The 17329-nt window shown below is 38.5% G+C and overlaps 1 protein-coding gene across 4 annotated transcripts; it reads right to left on the reverse strand.

Moving 5' to 3' along the window:
* Window positions 1–283: 283 nt before the first annotated feature.
* hikeshi (heat shock protein nuclear import factor hikeshi) lies at window positions 284–16585 on the reverse strand. Of its 4 annotated transcripts, none has more exons than XR_012098697.1 (7): window positions 16397–16585; window positions 14742–14979; window positions 13064–13215; window positions 11731–11849; window positions 6737–6794; window positions 5735–5900; window positions 284–912 (listed from the first exon to the last, which is right to left on the reverse strand). XR_012098697.1 is itself a non-coding variant. In XM_073043378.1 (6 exons), exons 1-5 carry the CDS (start codon window positions 16424–16426, stop codon window positions 6740–6742), a joined length of 594 nt encoding a protein of 197 aa, XP_072899479.1. In that variant the 5' UTR covers window positions 16427–16585; the 3' UTR covers window positions 5460–5900; window positions 6737–6739. The 4 variants fall into 4 exon arrangements, 2 of the variants coding, with proteins under 2 accessions (XP_072899479.1, XP_072899478.1); XR_012098698.1 differs by lacking the exon at window positions 284–912 and adding an exon at window positions 1560–3683; XM_073043378.1 differs by lacking the exon at window positions 284–912 and having other exon boundaries at window positions 5460–5900.
* Between the last annotated feature and the right edge of the window lie 744 nt (window positions 16586–17329).

Consider the following 17329-nt stretch of genomic DNA (forward strand, 5'->3'; position numbering starts at 1 on the left):
GGTGTCCTTCGAGTCCTTCTGCTGTAGTGTCTGCAGGACATTTCATGCTGACCACTGCCTGATGGACTAGCGGTCAAAGGTGTTGGGCTAGAACAATGATTCCAAAAAGGGTGGTTATGTGTCCTAAGGGGCATTAGGGGAAACAGAAATTGGGGGGGGGGAACATTCAAGATTCTTGGGGGGGGGGGGGGGGGAGGGAAAGCAGCAACCTAACTTGAGGCATGAGACCTGAGCAAGCACTTCCCAAAAAAAAAATGATGAGGCACCGGAACACAGGAAGAACCATAGCTCTGCAGAGAGTGAGCATTTATCATCACAACACATCTGAAACTCAGCAGTCTCATCCAATCTTACCAACCAGACATTACTCGGGATGCCCAAAACTCCCCATAGACTCATGGCACAGAATAAATTAATGCAATTTAACAGTTGGTAAGTCAAGTACACCCTCTCAACTTTTTCTACAGTCTCAACTTTCTCCACAAAAACCAAACGGTGAAACAGAGCCAGTGAACCTGCCAACCTCGAGGATTCCTCTTGAGGTGTTCAAAGTGACCTTAGCTTCATATGCAAGGTCAAGAGCCATCTTTGGGGATCATGAGACCATACATGATTGGTTAATCGTGCTAACTGGAATAGTATAAAGGTAGTTTGCCGAACACTAGCTCTATCCCGCCATTCAGATTCCAATCTGAATCTTCGTAAACATAATTTGTGCTGATGTGATTGTCTTCATTTTTACCTTGCCATTCCTTTGCATGCCACTACCATCATTCCATTCGTGTCAACTTGCTGTCATCGTCAACATCCGATAGGCATTCCCAGTTTGTATTACTACTCCTGAGTAATAACATTGTAGCTCATTGTACTGATGAAATGAGTGAAGATATTGAGCAGCAACTATGCACAGAGCTACAAAAACAGAATTTGGGATACAACTGGATGAGTCAACTGTGCAGGACAACAAGGCATTGCTAATGGCATATGTACGATTTATCAAAAATGTAAAAAGTTAAAAATAAATCAATGGAGAATCAATCTATGTTGAGCTCACAATGTATATTGAGTATAAAAGTATTCCAATTAGGAATGTAATCTCCTGTGCAACAAATGGAGCACCATATATGACAGTTCACCTTGCTGGTTTAGTGGCATTAATGAAAAAGAAATTCCAAGTCTGTTTGCAATCCATTGTGGAATTCATTGTCAACATTTTGCAGTCAAAAACCTAAGCTAGAGACTTTCGTCAAGCAAGACTCTTGTAATATCTGCTAGCAACAAAATTGAAGTTCATCCATTAAATAGCAGAATATTTCACCAGTTATTCCAAGATAACTACTTCACAATGAAGTGTGATGGCTGTCAAAAGACTGCTCCTTAAAAATTTCTTTGATTTTTTAAAATATTGATTGAATCTTTGCTTAATGTCGACAAAAGCATGGGAAAGAAGATTGAACTTCTATGTGCAGATGTGGCATACCCAGCCGATCTGTATGACAAAATGCATATTCTAAATATGAAAATGCAGGGTGAGAATTTCAATTTAATCCAGGCAAAAAGTGAGTTGTCCACTTTTATTGGAAAATTGGAAATATGCAAGCAAAACATTGGGAGAACAATGTTTTCACAGTTTCCCTGCATGGAAAGTATAGCACCCTCTTTCAGAGATGGTAATTTGCAAGAATACTGCTTACACCTACAGTCACTGAAGGACTTTAGAATCAATTCAAGGATCTGAATGATCTGGAAATCCTGGACTGGATAATAAACCCCTTGCATTACAAGGTGTGCAACAGGAAGAGAGCTTGCAAGAAAATAAGTATCAAAATTCAAAATGAAGAAGTAAAAAAAATGCTTTTCAAAAATGTTAGCCTTTGGGGTATGTGGCTATACTGTCATACAAAATTTCCTGGTCTTTGGAGAAGAACCAAACTACCCTTCATTGCATTTCCATCCTTCTACCTAGTTAAAAGAGGCTTCAGTGCAGTGAACCACATTCTCACAAAGACAGAAACTGCTTGGACATTGTTATGCGTGGGGTCTTAAGACTTTTGCTGTCACAACTTCAACTCTTACTAAAACCATCAAGCTCAAGGATCACATTGATATTGAAGCTGCTGTACAGCGCACAGGTACTATGTAAGCTAGGTTTAAGGACAAATAAAAATTTGAAGGGGAATCTTTTTTCTCATGAAAGCATATGGTAGACATGTTTTTACACTGTGGGGGTTCCGGAAAGTATATTGTACCTAAGAGAGTCGTTAGCAAGTATGAAAGTGCTTTGGGGGGGGGGGGGGGGGTTGGGTGAAAAAAGCTTGGGAAACACCGGTCTAGAAGAATTTTTCCACCAAGGACAGGTAGTACTTCTGATGGGATGTGGTGTGGCTCCTTACCCAGACCCATCCTTCTCAACACAGGGGACAGATAGAAACTCGGCATGTTGTAGTACTTGGTGCCCATGTATTTAGGTTCCATGAACAGCCTGATGAAGCCACACAGGTAGGTGGTCATCAGGGTGAGGGCAATATTGGGTATGTTTTTGCCCCCTTTATCCAGGAAGTTTTGCATTGTGACCCATCTGATCCCCTCTTAGATCCCCAGATGAATCTGAAGACAGCTTGGGTGATTGCCAAACTGGAGGAGTCAGGGAAGGGCCACACTTGCACAAAATACAGCAGTCCTGAGAGCACCTCACATCTGATGACTAGGCTCTTCCCGGTTACTGATAGGGGCACCCTCCCTTCAGTCCCAATTTCTATTTTACCTCCCCAGCTTGCTCCAGCTAATTCTTGTTGCACACCTAGGCCCCATCAGGGATAGATAGAATCTCGGCACATACTGGTACTTAGTGCCCACATATTTAGGTTCCAAAGCACAACCTGATGCAACCACATACAAAGGTGGCATTAATATGTTATGTGCCCATTGTCCCACCACATGGGATTCCAGAATGCTAGAGATCTACTCACTCTAACTGGTCCACTTTATTATTAAAAGTGATAGACAGCAAGGAGTCTTTCTGTTGGGTGTCCACATGGAAAGCAATAATCTCCAATCATTGGGCGGCTTCCCGGATCTGTTGTGAGAGTGGCTGCTAACACAGGGGTTTCTCCTGTATCAGCTACCCTATCATCCACACATCCTTCCCACTTGCCACTGCCCAAGAGACTGAATATACTGTATGTGCAGCTGATCCATTTCAGGTGGCAGAGGCAACTCGTGCCACGATTTCAGCTAGCTGGCTGGAACCACACCCTCCCTGCTGCTGCAGAACTGTTTCTGTGACTGGGTTCAGGGCATCTGCTCTGCACCCCTGGACTTCAGCTTATCAGTGACTGGAGCTGCCTGATTCCTTTAATGGCTGAACAGGACTGTTATACTGTGAGGTTGTATGCCTGATCACACCTTGTTTTAGCAACCCCTCGATGGTATCTGAAACTTGAATCTCCTCCTGCGATTCTGTACTGCTTCACACAAACCACTGCACTAGGTGGTGGTATTTCATGAAGTTACCACTTCGCAAATCCCACTAAGATGCCAAATGTGAATTTTCCCAAGTTAGTCTGCACTGATTGTCCCTGCAGCACATTCATCCCAATTATGTCTTCTGGTTACGTAGATATCAGTACTCAGGCTTCCATCAGTGGTCCGTCCCCAAATATATATGTTATTATAATTCCAAACTGGAGAGAGGAAAAAATAGTTAAGGTCACAACTACAGTAAATAGGGAGGAACAATTGAGGCTACTGTGAACTATATAGGAAGAAATCCACCACTTAAGATTAAAAAAATATATTTCAGTAGCACTTGTATATAAAGTGGCATTATCTGAATAGATTCAACAGAAAAACTCAAAAAAAAAGTACAGGAAGCAGGAGGAAGAACCAGGCACCTTACATCAGATGTTGGTTGATAATCAAAACTCACATGAAAATAAACAAGAGAAAATCTGCAGATGCTCAAAATTCAAGCAACACACACAAAATGCTAGAGGAATTCAGCAGACCAGACAGCATCTATGGGGGAAAAAGCACAGTCCACATTTTGGGCTGAAACCCTTCGGCAGGACTTGCAGTACCTATAGAAAAAAAGTACAGTTGAAGGGTTGTCGACTGTACTTTTTTCTAAAGGCGCTGCAAGTCCTGCTGAAGGGTTTCAGCCCAAAAAAATCTACTGTACTTTTTTCCATAGATGCTGTCTGGCCTGCTGAGTTCCTCCAGCATTTCATGTGTTACATGAAAATAAAGTTGTGAAAGAAGGATTATGTTTATATAATTGCAAGTTAATAGAATATTAAAGCAATTGATTTTTTTCACTTCTCTTTTCATAGATTAACCCTGATGACACAAGGAAACTAAGAGATAAAGTTTGAGATTTTTTATATACACAAGAGGTAGCTCCTAAATTTTAAGAATGAGTTATTTTTGAAATTATCTTCCAAAATATTAAGGGAACTGATCAATGCAGAAAATTATTATTCTGGCTGCTCGAGCTGTCTAAAATGAGGGGTCATCATCTAAATAATAAAGCTAGTCCTTTTCAGATGAACTTTTGATTGAGGAACAATGCCAGATATTATGGGCGGTAGAAATCTGGCACACACTTCAACAAACTAGTTGATATCAACAACCGTTTGCTGAAGTGAAACATAGAAAACCTACAGCACAATACAGGCTCTTCAGCCCACAAAGTTGTGTCAAACACGTCCCCACCTTAGAAATTACTAGGCTTACCTACAGCCCTCTATTTTACTAAGCTCCATGTACCTAATTAAAAGCCTCTTAACAGACCCTATCGTATCTGCTTCCACTACTGTTACCCACAGCCCATTCCATGCACTCACCACTGAGTAAAATACTTACCGCTGACATTTCCTCTGTACCTACTCCCCAGCACCTTAAACCTGTGTCCTCTTGTGGCAACCATTTCAGCCCTGGGAAAAAACCTCTGACTATCCACACGATCACTGGCTCTCATCATCTTGTAGTGTGTGCCAGATTTCGAAGTGGAGGCAAATATTTACAAAGGTATACTCTAATTAGCTGAAAAATACACCTAGTGGTAAAAAATATATCTTTTCTCCCCCATACAGCCCATCAGTAAACGATGAACTCAATAAAAAAACGTAATATTAAAAGCAATGCTTTAACCAAATTGAATAATTAATGGTGCATCCAAATAAATGCTTAGTTATAAACTATTTTCCAGCATCACTTACTATTTTTGATTAAAATTATGAAGATCTTGAGAAGGATCACCATTTGTCATTCCCTTCCAGTTTCAGAAATGACCTGCTGAAATGAAGATTCTTTTGCACAAAAAGCCTCCATTTCAACTGATTAGTTAGAGTAGCAAATAGTTCTTGTATCCCAGTTATATTTGGAATAATTTTCTATTCATGCAACTCAGATCCTCCATCCAGTTGTCGATTTGTACTTGAAGAATTTGCAAAAGAAGCTTTCTTGTTGCCCCACTAACAGCTGTATTGGTAGCTTTTCAACTTATACAGATGATTACAGTCTCTTAGAGGCAAAAATTTAGTTATCTTAGGGTAAATACTATATTAAGTACCAGTCAGTCAACACTACATTAAGTACCATCCATCAATTTTAAAGACTATATATGTTGTGCATTTCTCATTGGGCTGCATTACGGTGTTCATTACATTGATGAGTTTCCATTGCCACAAATCTTTTATGAATTCTACAAAACTGATTCTGTGGTTAGCTTTACCGTCAACTTTCTGCCTTTTCTCCAACAACCTGCCCCTTTCCCATCCACAAGTCTCTTCACAATGTTCTTCAGCATTTCTTGCAATGCACTTTGTTTTGAAGAGGACCTGGGTATGCAAGTACAGAGACAGACAGATCATCTTCTACTTGCGTTACTCCATCTACTCCTATCAATGTAAGGAAAAGCATATTACTCCATATACAACTGACACTATTCTACAAAACCACACTGAACCATATTCAACTCAAGACTTCCAACTGTCACAAAATACTACCCAGCAAGTTACAACCAAAATTTCACATAAAAGTTTATCATAATGGAACTTTCTGCTTCAGAACTTTGAGGTTTGATTGATCTTGAAATTTGAGATGTTTGGCCTTGATTCATGGAAACATATAACTGTTCCCTCAATGCACTTTAAGCACTGGAATATCTTGCAATCCAATTTTTCAGTTTTTCTTTACCTTGGTAACTATGAGTTTAAAATACAGAGGAAAAAAGTGGTATTTCATGTAAATAACTGACTAGAATGCTAGAATGGAGGTTATCAGTATAGAGCATAAAATTTAAACTAAAAAAGCAGTGTTCATTGAAACACAGCCAAGTCTTCATAAGTTATACACACCATTGACTTTAGCAAAAAATCTGAAAGCATTTTAGATACTACAATATTTTAAAAAATCGTAGTTGCTTTGAGGGTTGTATTTCTGAATTTCGTTCTAGATGACTAACAACCCATTCATGCCATTATTGTGATTGAGCTTCAGCTGCTGAATTCCAATTCAGAGTAAATTCATTAAATAGAAGTTGCAGTTCAAACACAATTTTAGAAGTTTCTTACTAATTATAATATATACATGACAGGTATTCCAAAATAAATTACAAACCAACTTGATTACTATGCAAATTTGTATTCAGAGTGACATTTTGGGGAAGATTTGTTAAAAAATGGTTTAAACAGATGAACAACATTGATAGTTACAATTCATTTCTGCAACATACAGTTTATGATTTCCAAAAATTTGGGTTTTGGGACAATCTTCTTTGAAAATTCTCATACCTGATAAATGGAAAAAAAAGAAAACACACAGATTAATAACATAATTAACTAAGCAAAATAAGGATCAAAGATTACATCGGTTTTCCTAGCATAACTGCTGAGATTAAGTCAGTCATTTTTGGCTTTTATAAATCACTCTTCCTGTAGTATCTTTCAAATACTGCAAAAATTATCTGATATGTTTTGGGAATAACAGAGTAAGAGAAGTATTTGCCAGGAATTCTTGTTTTTCTGTACAAAGCACACAATTAAAATCAATTAATCGCTGGTTGACAAAAAGTAATAAGTATTTCACCGTCAATACAGAAATCAGACTTCAAATCAGCTGTCTATTTGCAATACCTTAACAGGTCTAAGTAAGTGCTCATTACAATCCACATTTGTTTTTATATAACAGATAAAGTGTTATTGAGATGGATAATGTGTAATTTTCTTCCTCCCCCCAACCCACCCCCACAAGAAATAAATTTCTTATAAAATAGCAATCAAACCATCTACTTAGTAAAGTAGCTAGTACCAACAAAGATATGGTATTCAGCAGGACATCTTAAATATATGTCAACCAGCCAAAGTCAATATGAAAGTAATACAATAATTATCATACACCAATCAATTAATACAATCTTCCAATTTATCTCCGTTTAGGAACAACCTCATGGACACATTCCACTATCACTTAGGTTTCTAAAAAGATCCTTAAATTATTAGGAATAACTGCTGATCAAATCCATTAATGTTAAGATTGTGAGTGGAAGATTTACCCAGGGCCATGAGCAGAATCACCAAGCAGTCTGATGTTCCCTATGTTCTAGAGGACTGAAAAATATGTGAATGGCACATGGAGGTTAAAATACGGATCATAAACAGGAATATCAGACATTTACAGTATTGAACCAGCTACAATATCAAGACATTACTGAGCTTTCACTGGAGAAGGCTCAACTTCCAAGTATTGAAGCCACTTTGCTGGTCATGCCACATCTGACATGGACAACTCCAGCATAACGCAAGCAATACTCTACGGAGAACTCTTTCAGGGCAAGAGAGATCATGGTACCCCACGCAAGAGGTACAAAGACCAACTTCAGCAGCAGCGCTCTCAGGCAAACATTGAGGTCAATGAGTGGCAGCAGCTGGCTAGCGACAGAGACCGCTGCTCTGGGGCAGCCAAGAATTTTGAGGAATCCAGAAGAACGGCTGCTGAAGAGAAGAGGAGATGCAGGAAGGATCCTCCTACCCAAGCGCCAGCACCCCATCTGTTCAGTGTCCCTAGTGCTCCAGAGTCTGCAGATCCAGAAGTGGCCTTTACAGTCACCATGATCGTGCCGTTGCTCCTGAGGACTCTTCTTCCCTCCTGATCTTCACAAGCAAGGAACCAGCCATCATCATCAGTGAGCTCCACAAGGCTGCTAAATATTTAGTGAACAAGGCTGCAGAAATCTCTCTAGCTCAAAGCCCCAAAGGGAGAATCCTCAAATACAGTGTGGATAATAAAGCTGCCACTAACTGAAGTAACAAAAAGATTTGTTGAACCTAGTTAAGCTTGATACATATCTTCAATTAGTTACTGTTACTGGACACTTATTCCACAACAGTCTTACAATCACCATCAGAAGAGATTTAAAGTTAAAAAGACCAGTTCACAAGTCAAATTATTATTGTATGCTTCTTAATATTTTGTCTGTTGTCTTGAGGTGAACAGTGATCATTTAGAATTGAAACAATTCTGGAGGCTGTGAAACTGTGAAAATCTCTACTCAGGCGGCTGTGACTACTTAGAAGGAGCGGATTCGTGGCTGAGGTCAATAAATTCCTAACCACCAAGGGAATGAAGTGCCATGATAAATAATGTAAAACTTGAGAAAGATAAGCATATTGAACAGAGATAGATTTTGAGGGGTACACATATGCCTACTCTTGCTTTTATATCTTATCATGGTACAGAACTTTAAAATGTTTTAAAATGAAATATTTGATTCTTTTGATGTACACTGGATCAAGAGATGGAATTTTTTTTTCAAAACTAGCAATTTGATCAAAATGCCATAGAAGAAGAATATAACAATTCAACATAGAACATTACAGCACAGTATAAGGTCTTTCAGCACACAATGTTGTGCCAACCTTTAACCCATGGACGGCCAACCTATGGTGCATGCGCCAAAAGTGGCACACTGGATGATTAGAAGTGGCGCATTGCACCCAGTGACAATAATTTAAAAAGTAAGCCTACTCATGCAAAAGTATTAACCAAAAACTGATTTGTAGAAAAAAAATCTAACAGGAATTCAAGTAGCTAAGAGCTAGAAATGGGTTTTACTGAGAATAAATCTAAAACTTAGCAATTATTTTTAGCGATTCTATTATTTCAAGTACATTTTTTGGCGAATGTTATCTTCTTTCACATTAATCTGTTTTCAATTTTTTTTTAAATGTTCAATGAGTCAAACTAGGAAAGAAGGGCTTTTGTTCTGCAGTCATTCCGTATCTGTTCAATACACATTTGATACTTGTTTGATCCTGAGGCACCAGGTGTCTGCACCAGCAGTACATCACAGGTTTTTGCCAGTCAGTTTACAATTGACACTCATGCGCTACAGAGTTGCACTTTGTTCATCCTTTGTGAACATCTGCAGTTTTGTACTTTTTCAAAAATTAAGCCTTGTTTTTACATTCAGTTACCCATCACAGCAGAAGAAAGTGAGCAAAAGAAAAGCAGAAAGTGATAGTAAGCGTGATAGTAATGAACAGTGGGAAAGTGAGTTCTTATTTATAGCGGGTTTGTCAGGAAAACCATTGTGCATTAATTGTGAAAACACTTTCTCACATAATAGGAGACATGATCTTAACAGGCACTATAAAACACAACATCAGACTGAAATAGAAGGAAAACTGAAGCTAGTGTTTGTGTCTGAGTTACAGAAAGAATATGTGATTAAGAAAAAGGAAGAAATCAAAAGAAGACAAAATTATATTTGTTAAAAGTCTCATTAAGGTAAGTAATGTTTATCTTGTTTTATATTAAATCAATATATCATGTAAAAATGCTAAATATGTCTATATTAACATATTTTTACAAGATTTGAATGGGGGTACAAGAGTTGTATGGTGCATCTGAACTCGTGCGTGAAAAAATTGACGCATGGAATGTAAAAAGGTTGGCCACCACTGCTTTAACCTATTCTAAGATCAATCTAATCCTTCCTTCCCATATTTTGATCATGCATGTGACCATCTAAGAGTCTCTTAAATGTCCCTAACATATATGCCTCTATCACCACCCTTGGTAACACGTTTCATGCACCCACCACTCTGTGGAAAAAAAACTTAACTGTGACATTCCCCCTATACTTTCCTACAATTACATTAAAATTACACCCACTCATATTAGCCTTTCCCACCTTGGGAAAAAAAAGTTTCTGCCTCCTATCATCTTGTACAGCTCTATCAAGTCACTTCTTGTCCTTCATTCCAAAGAGAAATGCTTGAGCTCACTCAACTCATTCTCATAAGACATGCACAAGGCAGTATCTTGTTACATCTCCTCTGCACCCTCTCTAAAGCTTCCGCATCCTTCATGAGGTGAACAGAACTGAACACATTATTCCATGTGTGGTCTAACCAGGGTTTTACAGTTGCAACATTACCTCATGGCTTGAAATTAATCTCCTGACTAATAAGACCATAATACATAGGACCAAAATTAGGCCATTTGGCCCTTTGAGTCTGCTGTTATTCAATTACGGCTCAATTCTTTTCCCTCTTAACCTCATTTTCCTGTCTTCTCCCTGTAACCTTTGATACCAAGAACTTAACTAAGAATTTCTCAATATCCACTTAAAATATACCCAATGACTAGGCTTCCACATCCATCTGTGGCAATGAACTGTACAGATTCACTGACTAAAGAAATTCCTCCCATCCTCTGTTCTAAAGGGGTGTCCTTGCAGTCTGAAGCTGTACCCCTGTCCTAGATGTTCCCAGTATTGGAAACATCCTCTCCACATTCACTCTTTATAGGCCTTTCAATATTCTATAGGTTTGAATGAGGTTTCCCTTCATTCTTCTAAACTCCGTTGAATACAGGTCCAGAGCCATCAAATGTTCCTTATATATTAACCCTTTGATTTCCAGGATTGTTCTCCTGAACCTCTTCTGTACACTCTCAAATGCCATCACATCCATTTTTAGGTAAGGGCTCCAAGGACAATTCCTACCCTTTTTATGGTGGTACAGTGAATGTCTGGGAAATGGAGATGTGGGTTATCAGTTGGGGGGGGGGGGGGGGGTTAACAACATCAATGGCAGAGGAAGGGAAAAACTGGTCTTTAAAGAAGGTGGACATCTCACATGTTCTGGAATGGAAAGCCTCATTCTAAGATAGATGAATAGATGCAGAAGAGATGGAAGAACTGAGAAAAAGGAATAGCATTTTTATGTGATAGAGTGAGAAGAGGTACAGTCAAGAGAGCTGTGAGAGTTAGATTTATAAAAGACATCAGTAGACAATCTGTATCCAGATATGGATACAAATTGAAAAAGGGGAGAGAAGTGTCAGAGATGACCAATTAAATTTTGAGCGCAGCACAGGAGTTGGAGGTACAGTTGATAAACTTGATGAGCTCAACATGGGTGCAGGAAGCAGCACCAATGCAATCAACGGAGCACAGAAAGAGATGAAGAGCGTTATCAGTGTAGGCTTGGTAAATAGACAGTTCCATGTAGCCAAGAAAAAGGCAGGCATAGCTGGGGCCTGTGCTTGTGCCCATGGCTACACCTTGAGTTTGGAAAAAGTGGAAGGAGCTGAAAGAGAAATTGAAAGAGAATCACTTCACACTTTACTTTTGCAAACTGAACACCATCTGCCATTTCTCAACCCAGCACTACATCCGATAATTGTCATTGAAAGTAGTTAACCACAGACATGTATATTTACCATTTCATGACAACACTCGCAGGGATAAACATCTCAGTAGGGTTTGGAATCATCCGATCTTGGGTCAGTGCAAAAGAGGATGAAAAATTATAGAAATTGTCTAGCATCTTCTGTGTAAACTGAAAACATAAATTAAAGGACAGTTAGACTCTGAAATTCAGTATTCAACACAAAATTCAAAAATTATTACAATTAAAATACTACCAGCAGTATTCAAGAGACATTTTCAAACTTGGTTCTTGAATGAAAAGTCTGTATAATTTTAGGGAGGGAACAGACACTACTGAATTCGAGCTACAAAATACTCAGAAGCATGAATGATACAAATTAGTACAAAATATGTGCTAACAGTTAACGATTCTTTCACCAATTAACTTACACATAAATTACATCAAGACAATCTTTTTTTTTAAAAAATCCGTTAACCCAAAATGGAACTAAGTTCCCCAAAATGACTCCATTCTAGATTTTGGACTAGGAGGGAGACAAGAACATTACTGGCTCTTTTAACAAAAATAAAGATTCATGAGCCATACACACATATTCACAATTTTAAGGTCATTTTACACTATTACCCTGTTTCTTTGACTTCTGTAGGGCCAGGACAGAAGTCTAACAATTAAATCAGAGTCAACCAAAATGCTTCAGGGAAAGTCTATTGTACCCAAGAAGAAATCTACAGTGATACAAGTTATAACTGTAATCACAAATCTATTACAGATTAAATCAATAGAATTATAAACAATTAGCTTCCTCATCTCTCAAATTAAGTGTCAAAAGCATTTTTTGGAATTCAAAGTACTTTTATACTGAAGAAACACCCAAAAAAATGTTATTGGTATAATAGCTATTGTTTGCTCCAGCGCAAAAGTAAAACCTCAGCCAAACAAAAAAGTTAAATCAATTTTGAGACTAAATTTTGTTTTAAAAACAGGAAGTAAAATATTATGCGATTTACTGCCCCAGCTGATATAAATGCAAGGCTGAATTTACCAAAGAAACTTAAAAAAAGTGAACAAAACATGGCATAATCCACATGGCTGTTGCATCTGCCTTTTAAGCTCAGCACAAAAATTCATGTTTTCTAGCATTTAATAGGTTAATACTATTATATCTGTTATTGTATTATTAATATTATTGCTTTTATTAATATGTCTGTGGTTTTCTCTCATCTAGAATATGAGCAGTTAGAAGTATAGATATTCATTTTGCAGTGACTTTTCAAATTTGAAATGTTCTGATATATATTCAGCTCATTTTCTTCCTCTAAATCCACTCTTTAACTTACAGTACTTTTCTAAACTTCTCTGAACACTCTTGTTTCTGCACATACCTGTGTAAATGAATCAACTGTCGATACAGATGCACTTGCTTCTGGAGTCTGCTGTGTTAACAGTTCCATGGGCTCTACAGAGATCCCAATTTGGGCAATTGACTGTGTCTGGGCAATATTCATTGTCCCAAAAGGATGTTGGCTCCCTTCTTCTGCATGGTGATATACACAAATAAAACACTCTAGCATACAACAAACTCTTTTCCAATGAAGTTATTAGCACATTGTTAATTAAACCACACATGCAAAAATTGCACACTAGTACAATTGTATTCAATAATTATTGTGTTTAAACATTATTTCTAAGCACAATATAGTTAGACTATAAATTTAACAAATTACACAGCAAAGCCTGCAGATAGAATCCATCATAGTACTATGTTTGACTACAGGTTTATACCAAAGATGAGTAACGCTGGAGGAATTAACATTAAGATCTGATACCATGATATACCTGGTGTAGGATTAGAAACCCCAATGATTTCACTGGGGAATTTGAACTTGAAGGTTAAAAGGCAGAGGGGAAGCTTAGGGTTTTGCATGATTTTGCTTTAACTCAATGTTCCTATTTTGTTAAAACTTTGAAATGATTTTCAATTATTTATTTTGATCTTAATAGTTTTTTAAAAATCTTACACGTTATATGGAAAGGTTGAGCAAGCTAGGGATTTCTTCTTTAGACCTTTTTCCCAGGATGGCAATGGCTAACGTAAGAGAACATACTTTTAAAGTGATTGGAGGCAAGTGGGGGGTGTGGGAAATGTAAGAATTTGTTTTTAAACACATGAAGTGCAAGTGCATGGAATGCACAGCCAGGGTGGTGGTAAAGCCAAATACATTAGGAACATTTCAGAGATTTTAAGATAGGCATATAGTTGTAGGAAAAATAGAGGATTATGTGGTAGGAGTTAGATTGATCTTGGGGATGTTAAAGGGTAGCCACAATATTGTCAGCCAATGGGCCAGTATTAAGCTGTACTGTTCTATGTTGTCTTAGAATACCAAAAGATAGCCAATGGAAGCTTTGTCGAAGATGAGTCTACTCTGGATTTGCTTTCTGTCAAGGGCTTTCTGATGAAGGACCTTCAGACTTCACTGCCCATGGTACAGTCATTGTTCAACCTCACAATTAGTCTCAAAGATGAAGGTCAGAAAGAGAGATTAGGTCAGGTGAATGGTGGCACCTTCAAACCATAGTGGAGATTCTGGCAGCAGCCCAATTCAGCACAATAGTTTGTCTTTTGAGTAGTGATATTGTAACTCAAAAGTCAATGGCTGCGTTATCACAGAACCTAGCGACTCTGACTTGAAACGCCACATTCTGAGTACTTGATACTTGAACCATCATAGCGGTACAAAGAGTCAGTAGCAGTTTTGCTAAGGCAGATGGTTTTATGATAAACTATTACATTAAGGCATGCCCGAATTTCAGGAGGACATGAAAGATGTCAGTCCCAACACAGTTCAGCAACAAAGATCAAATATTTATTTCATCACTGCAAGTAGAACCTTGTGTGTAAATTGACTGCTGCATTTGCAGTTAATATTTAAAGTTTAATTTAAAATCTAAATAACTAAAATACTTCCATAGTTACTGAGATTTGTTTCAATATTTGAATCTGTCTTTTCCCTCATACTCAATAATAAGAGACTATTTTGAAAGCCAACTTTTACTTACGTGTCTTTAAACGTGATATTTTGAATATTGCACTGGGTTTTTCGTTAGTTATGAATCCTAGTAATTGCCACACTGGCATCCCACACTTGTCTGGGTAAGAAAAATAGACAGATCCTCCTGCTCCTACAGGAAACGGTGTTGTCCCCAGCATAAAGATCACGACATGATTGACGCTCTCATAATCAGGAAGATTAAATACAAATTTCCCCTCTGCAACTTGCTGTGCATCTGTCTGCACCTGATTATTGAGGAGAAACACCATTAATGGATAAATAGCATCAAAAAAACAGAAGCCCAAGATACATTATAATATTTTCACTATGGCCAAGTTATAACAGAGACGAGAGCACTTTTTTTTTTACAATGAACCGTGAAATCTTATTTTATCATCCCATTATGTAAGGTTTTTATGCTAGCACAACACCATTACAGTCCAGGGAATCTGAGTTCTGAGTTCAATTCTGACACCATCTGCAGATGGTACATAATCTCCGTGGAATGCGTGACATTTCCCTGGGTGCATCAGCTTCCTCCCACAGTCCAAAGACATACTAGGTAGGTTAATTAGTCACTGTAAATTGTCCCAGGATTAGGTTAGGGTTAATAGGGGTTGCTGGAGCAGCATGGCTTGAAGGGCCTACTCCATTCTGTATTGCTAGATGGTTAAGCTAGATAACATCAATAGATAGATAGATAAATAAATGGTCTTTTTCTTTTCTGTGTTGCATCCTCCTTTCTCTTAAATGCTTTCCCTATTCACCTCAACTATTAAGGAGTTCTAAATGGCAACATATAAGGTTTCCTATTTTGCATCCTGGAAAGGATGAACCATTTTCTTAAAACAGTAAAGGAACAATGTTGTTTAAATAACTTATTGCTAAAAGTAATTTAAAAAGGAAGCCACTTTTGACATTAAGCATGAAATAGGAAAGTGAGGAAATTACCTTCACTCTCTTTTGCTCAGATCCTGAATACTGCACTAAACTTAGGCAGCATGCTTCAGAAAAGAAATATTAGTCTCGAAACACCTATTATGAAACTCATTCTCACCGTCAACCCCACAACTGTCACCCCACCTTTCCCACCTAGTTACTGTCTTATTGACAAGTTACTTCTGCAACACACAGCACTGGAAAAGCAGAACTTTGCTCCAGGTAAACATTAACCAACACCATCGTCTCACCAGTACTAGCGGACAAGCTTCAAACACCTGGGCCCACGTACCAAGAATGCGTGCTCAGCCCATTGCTCTACCCTCGCTGCGCTTATGATCACAGCTCGAACGCCAGCTATAAATTCACCGATACTCCTGTCGTTGTCAGAACCTCAGACGGCGACAAGAAGGCCGGTCAAGTGGTGTTGCAACAACATTGCCCACTCATCATCAGCAAGACCGAGGATTTGATTGATGACTTCAAACCAAGGACATAAAAGGCAAACAAAATCCCCTGACCATACAAGCCAAGCCGTTCCCACAATAATGCAGGGCACAGAAACTGAACTTAAACCAATCGGTCCTTTTATTCCCCGCATTACTTCTCACCAACTGAAACTGTCATGTTGCTTTCCAGACTCAAACTGTTTGGTTTGAAAAATAATATTTTAACGCCAAAATGTACATACAGTGCACGGAAGAAATTCCAAAATAAACTTACCAATCGACCTGCAACCAGGCACCCGAACATGGTGTCCCAACAGATGCGCTGTCACTCAGTGTCTCGGACACAACTCCAGACAGTCTCTGACATGTTAATGCTCCTTTCCCCCTTCTCTCACTAGAAAACGCAGAATCTTCTCGAACCCGCAACACGGCCACCGCCCTCCGACCTTTCACACCGGAAGCGCTCCCCAAACCACTGTTCCCGTGGTAACCATGTCCGCTCTCCCGAGCGTCTTTCCCAGGCAGTCTTTGCACTTACTTCACTGAAAATTAATTGCATAAATTATTTGGTTGGCACCTGACTTTTGCAGCAGATAGATTTTATTACCGGCTTTCGTCAATAACTATCGTCAGAGAATGCTGTCTTTGCTTCAATTCCTTGCGTTTGGAAAGTCCCTGGTGTCAGCGGAAAGTTCGGCTCCAAGTAAACATTAAGCAACACCGTTGTCTCATCAGTACTAATCAACAAGCTTCAGAACCTGGTCCTCTGAAATTGAGTGATCGGTCTTTCTGAAATCACTTTGCAAAGAAGATTGATTAAACTGTCGTCTCCACTTACAGTTTAGTGAAAGTTCTTGCTTCAATGAGGGAACCTCTGCCTAAAATGCAGGTGTGCAGCCTTTCTCACACTTCCTCAGTCCGATTGCTGAAGCTTGATCGGTTTTGCCATTTTTTCGCTATTGTTTCTTACGGACTTGAACCCTATGCATTGGAAAGGTTCCTGAAGCAATGAGAGGTTGCTTTCCATAGAACTCAAGGGCACTGATGCATCGCTTCCTATTGCAGCATCACATCAAATTATTGCAACTTCAGTGAATCCTGATTTATTTTCCAGGCCCCAGTTTGTCACATAAGATTTTAGTTAAAGATTTTCTGTTCAAACTCTTAAACCTTTTATCATGAGTTTAACTAAACGTGTATTGCTTTC

This window comes from Hemitrygon akajei, chromosome 4, assembly GCF_048418815.1.
Source record: "Hemitrygon akajei chromosome 4, sHemAka1.3, whole genome shotgun sequence".
NCBI lineage: Eukaryota > Metazoa > Chordata > Chondrichthyes > Myliobatiformes > Dasyatidae > Hemitrygon > Hemitrygon akajei.

Bases quoted from the DNA above. Each gene is read 5' to 3' on its own strand.
- hikeshi (XM_073043378.1), bottom strand. From the start codon at position 16,426: ATGTTCGGGTGCCTGGTTGCAGGTCGATTG. The intron at 14,980-16,396 runs GTAAGTTTATTT...CTCAATAATCAG, and splicing joins GCCTGGTTGCAGGTCGATTG to GTGCAGACAGATGCACAGCA. The intron at 6,795-11,730 runs GTAAATATACAT...TCCATTTATCAG, and splicing joins GCGAGTGTTGTCATGAAATG to GTATGAGAATTTTCAAAGAA.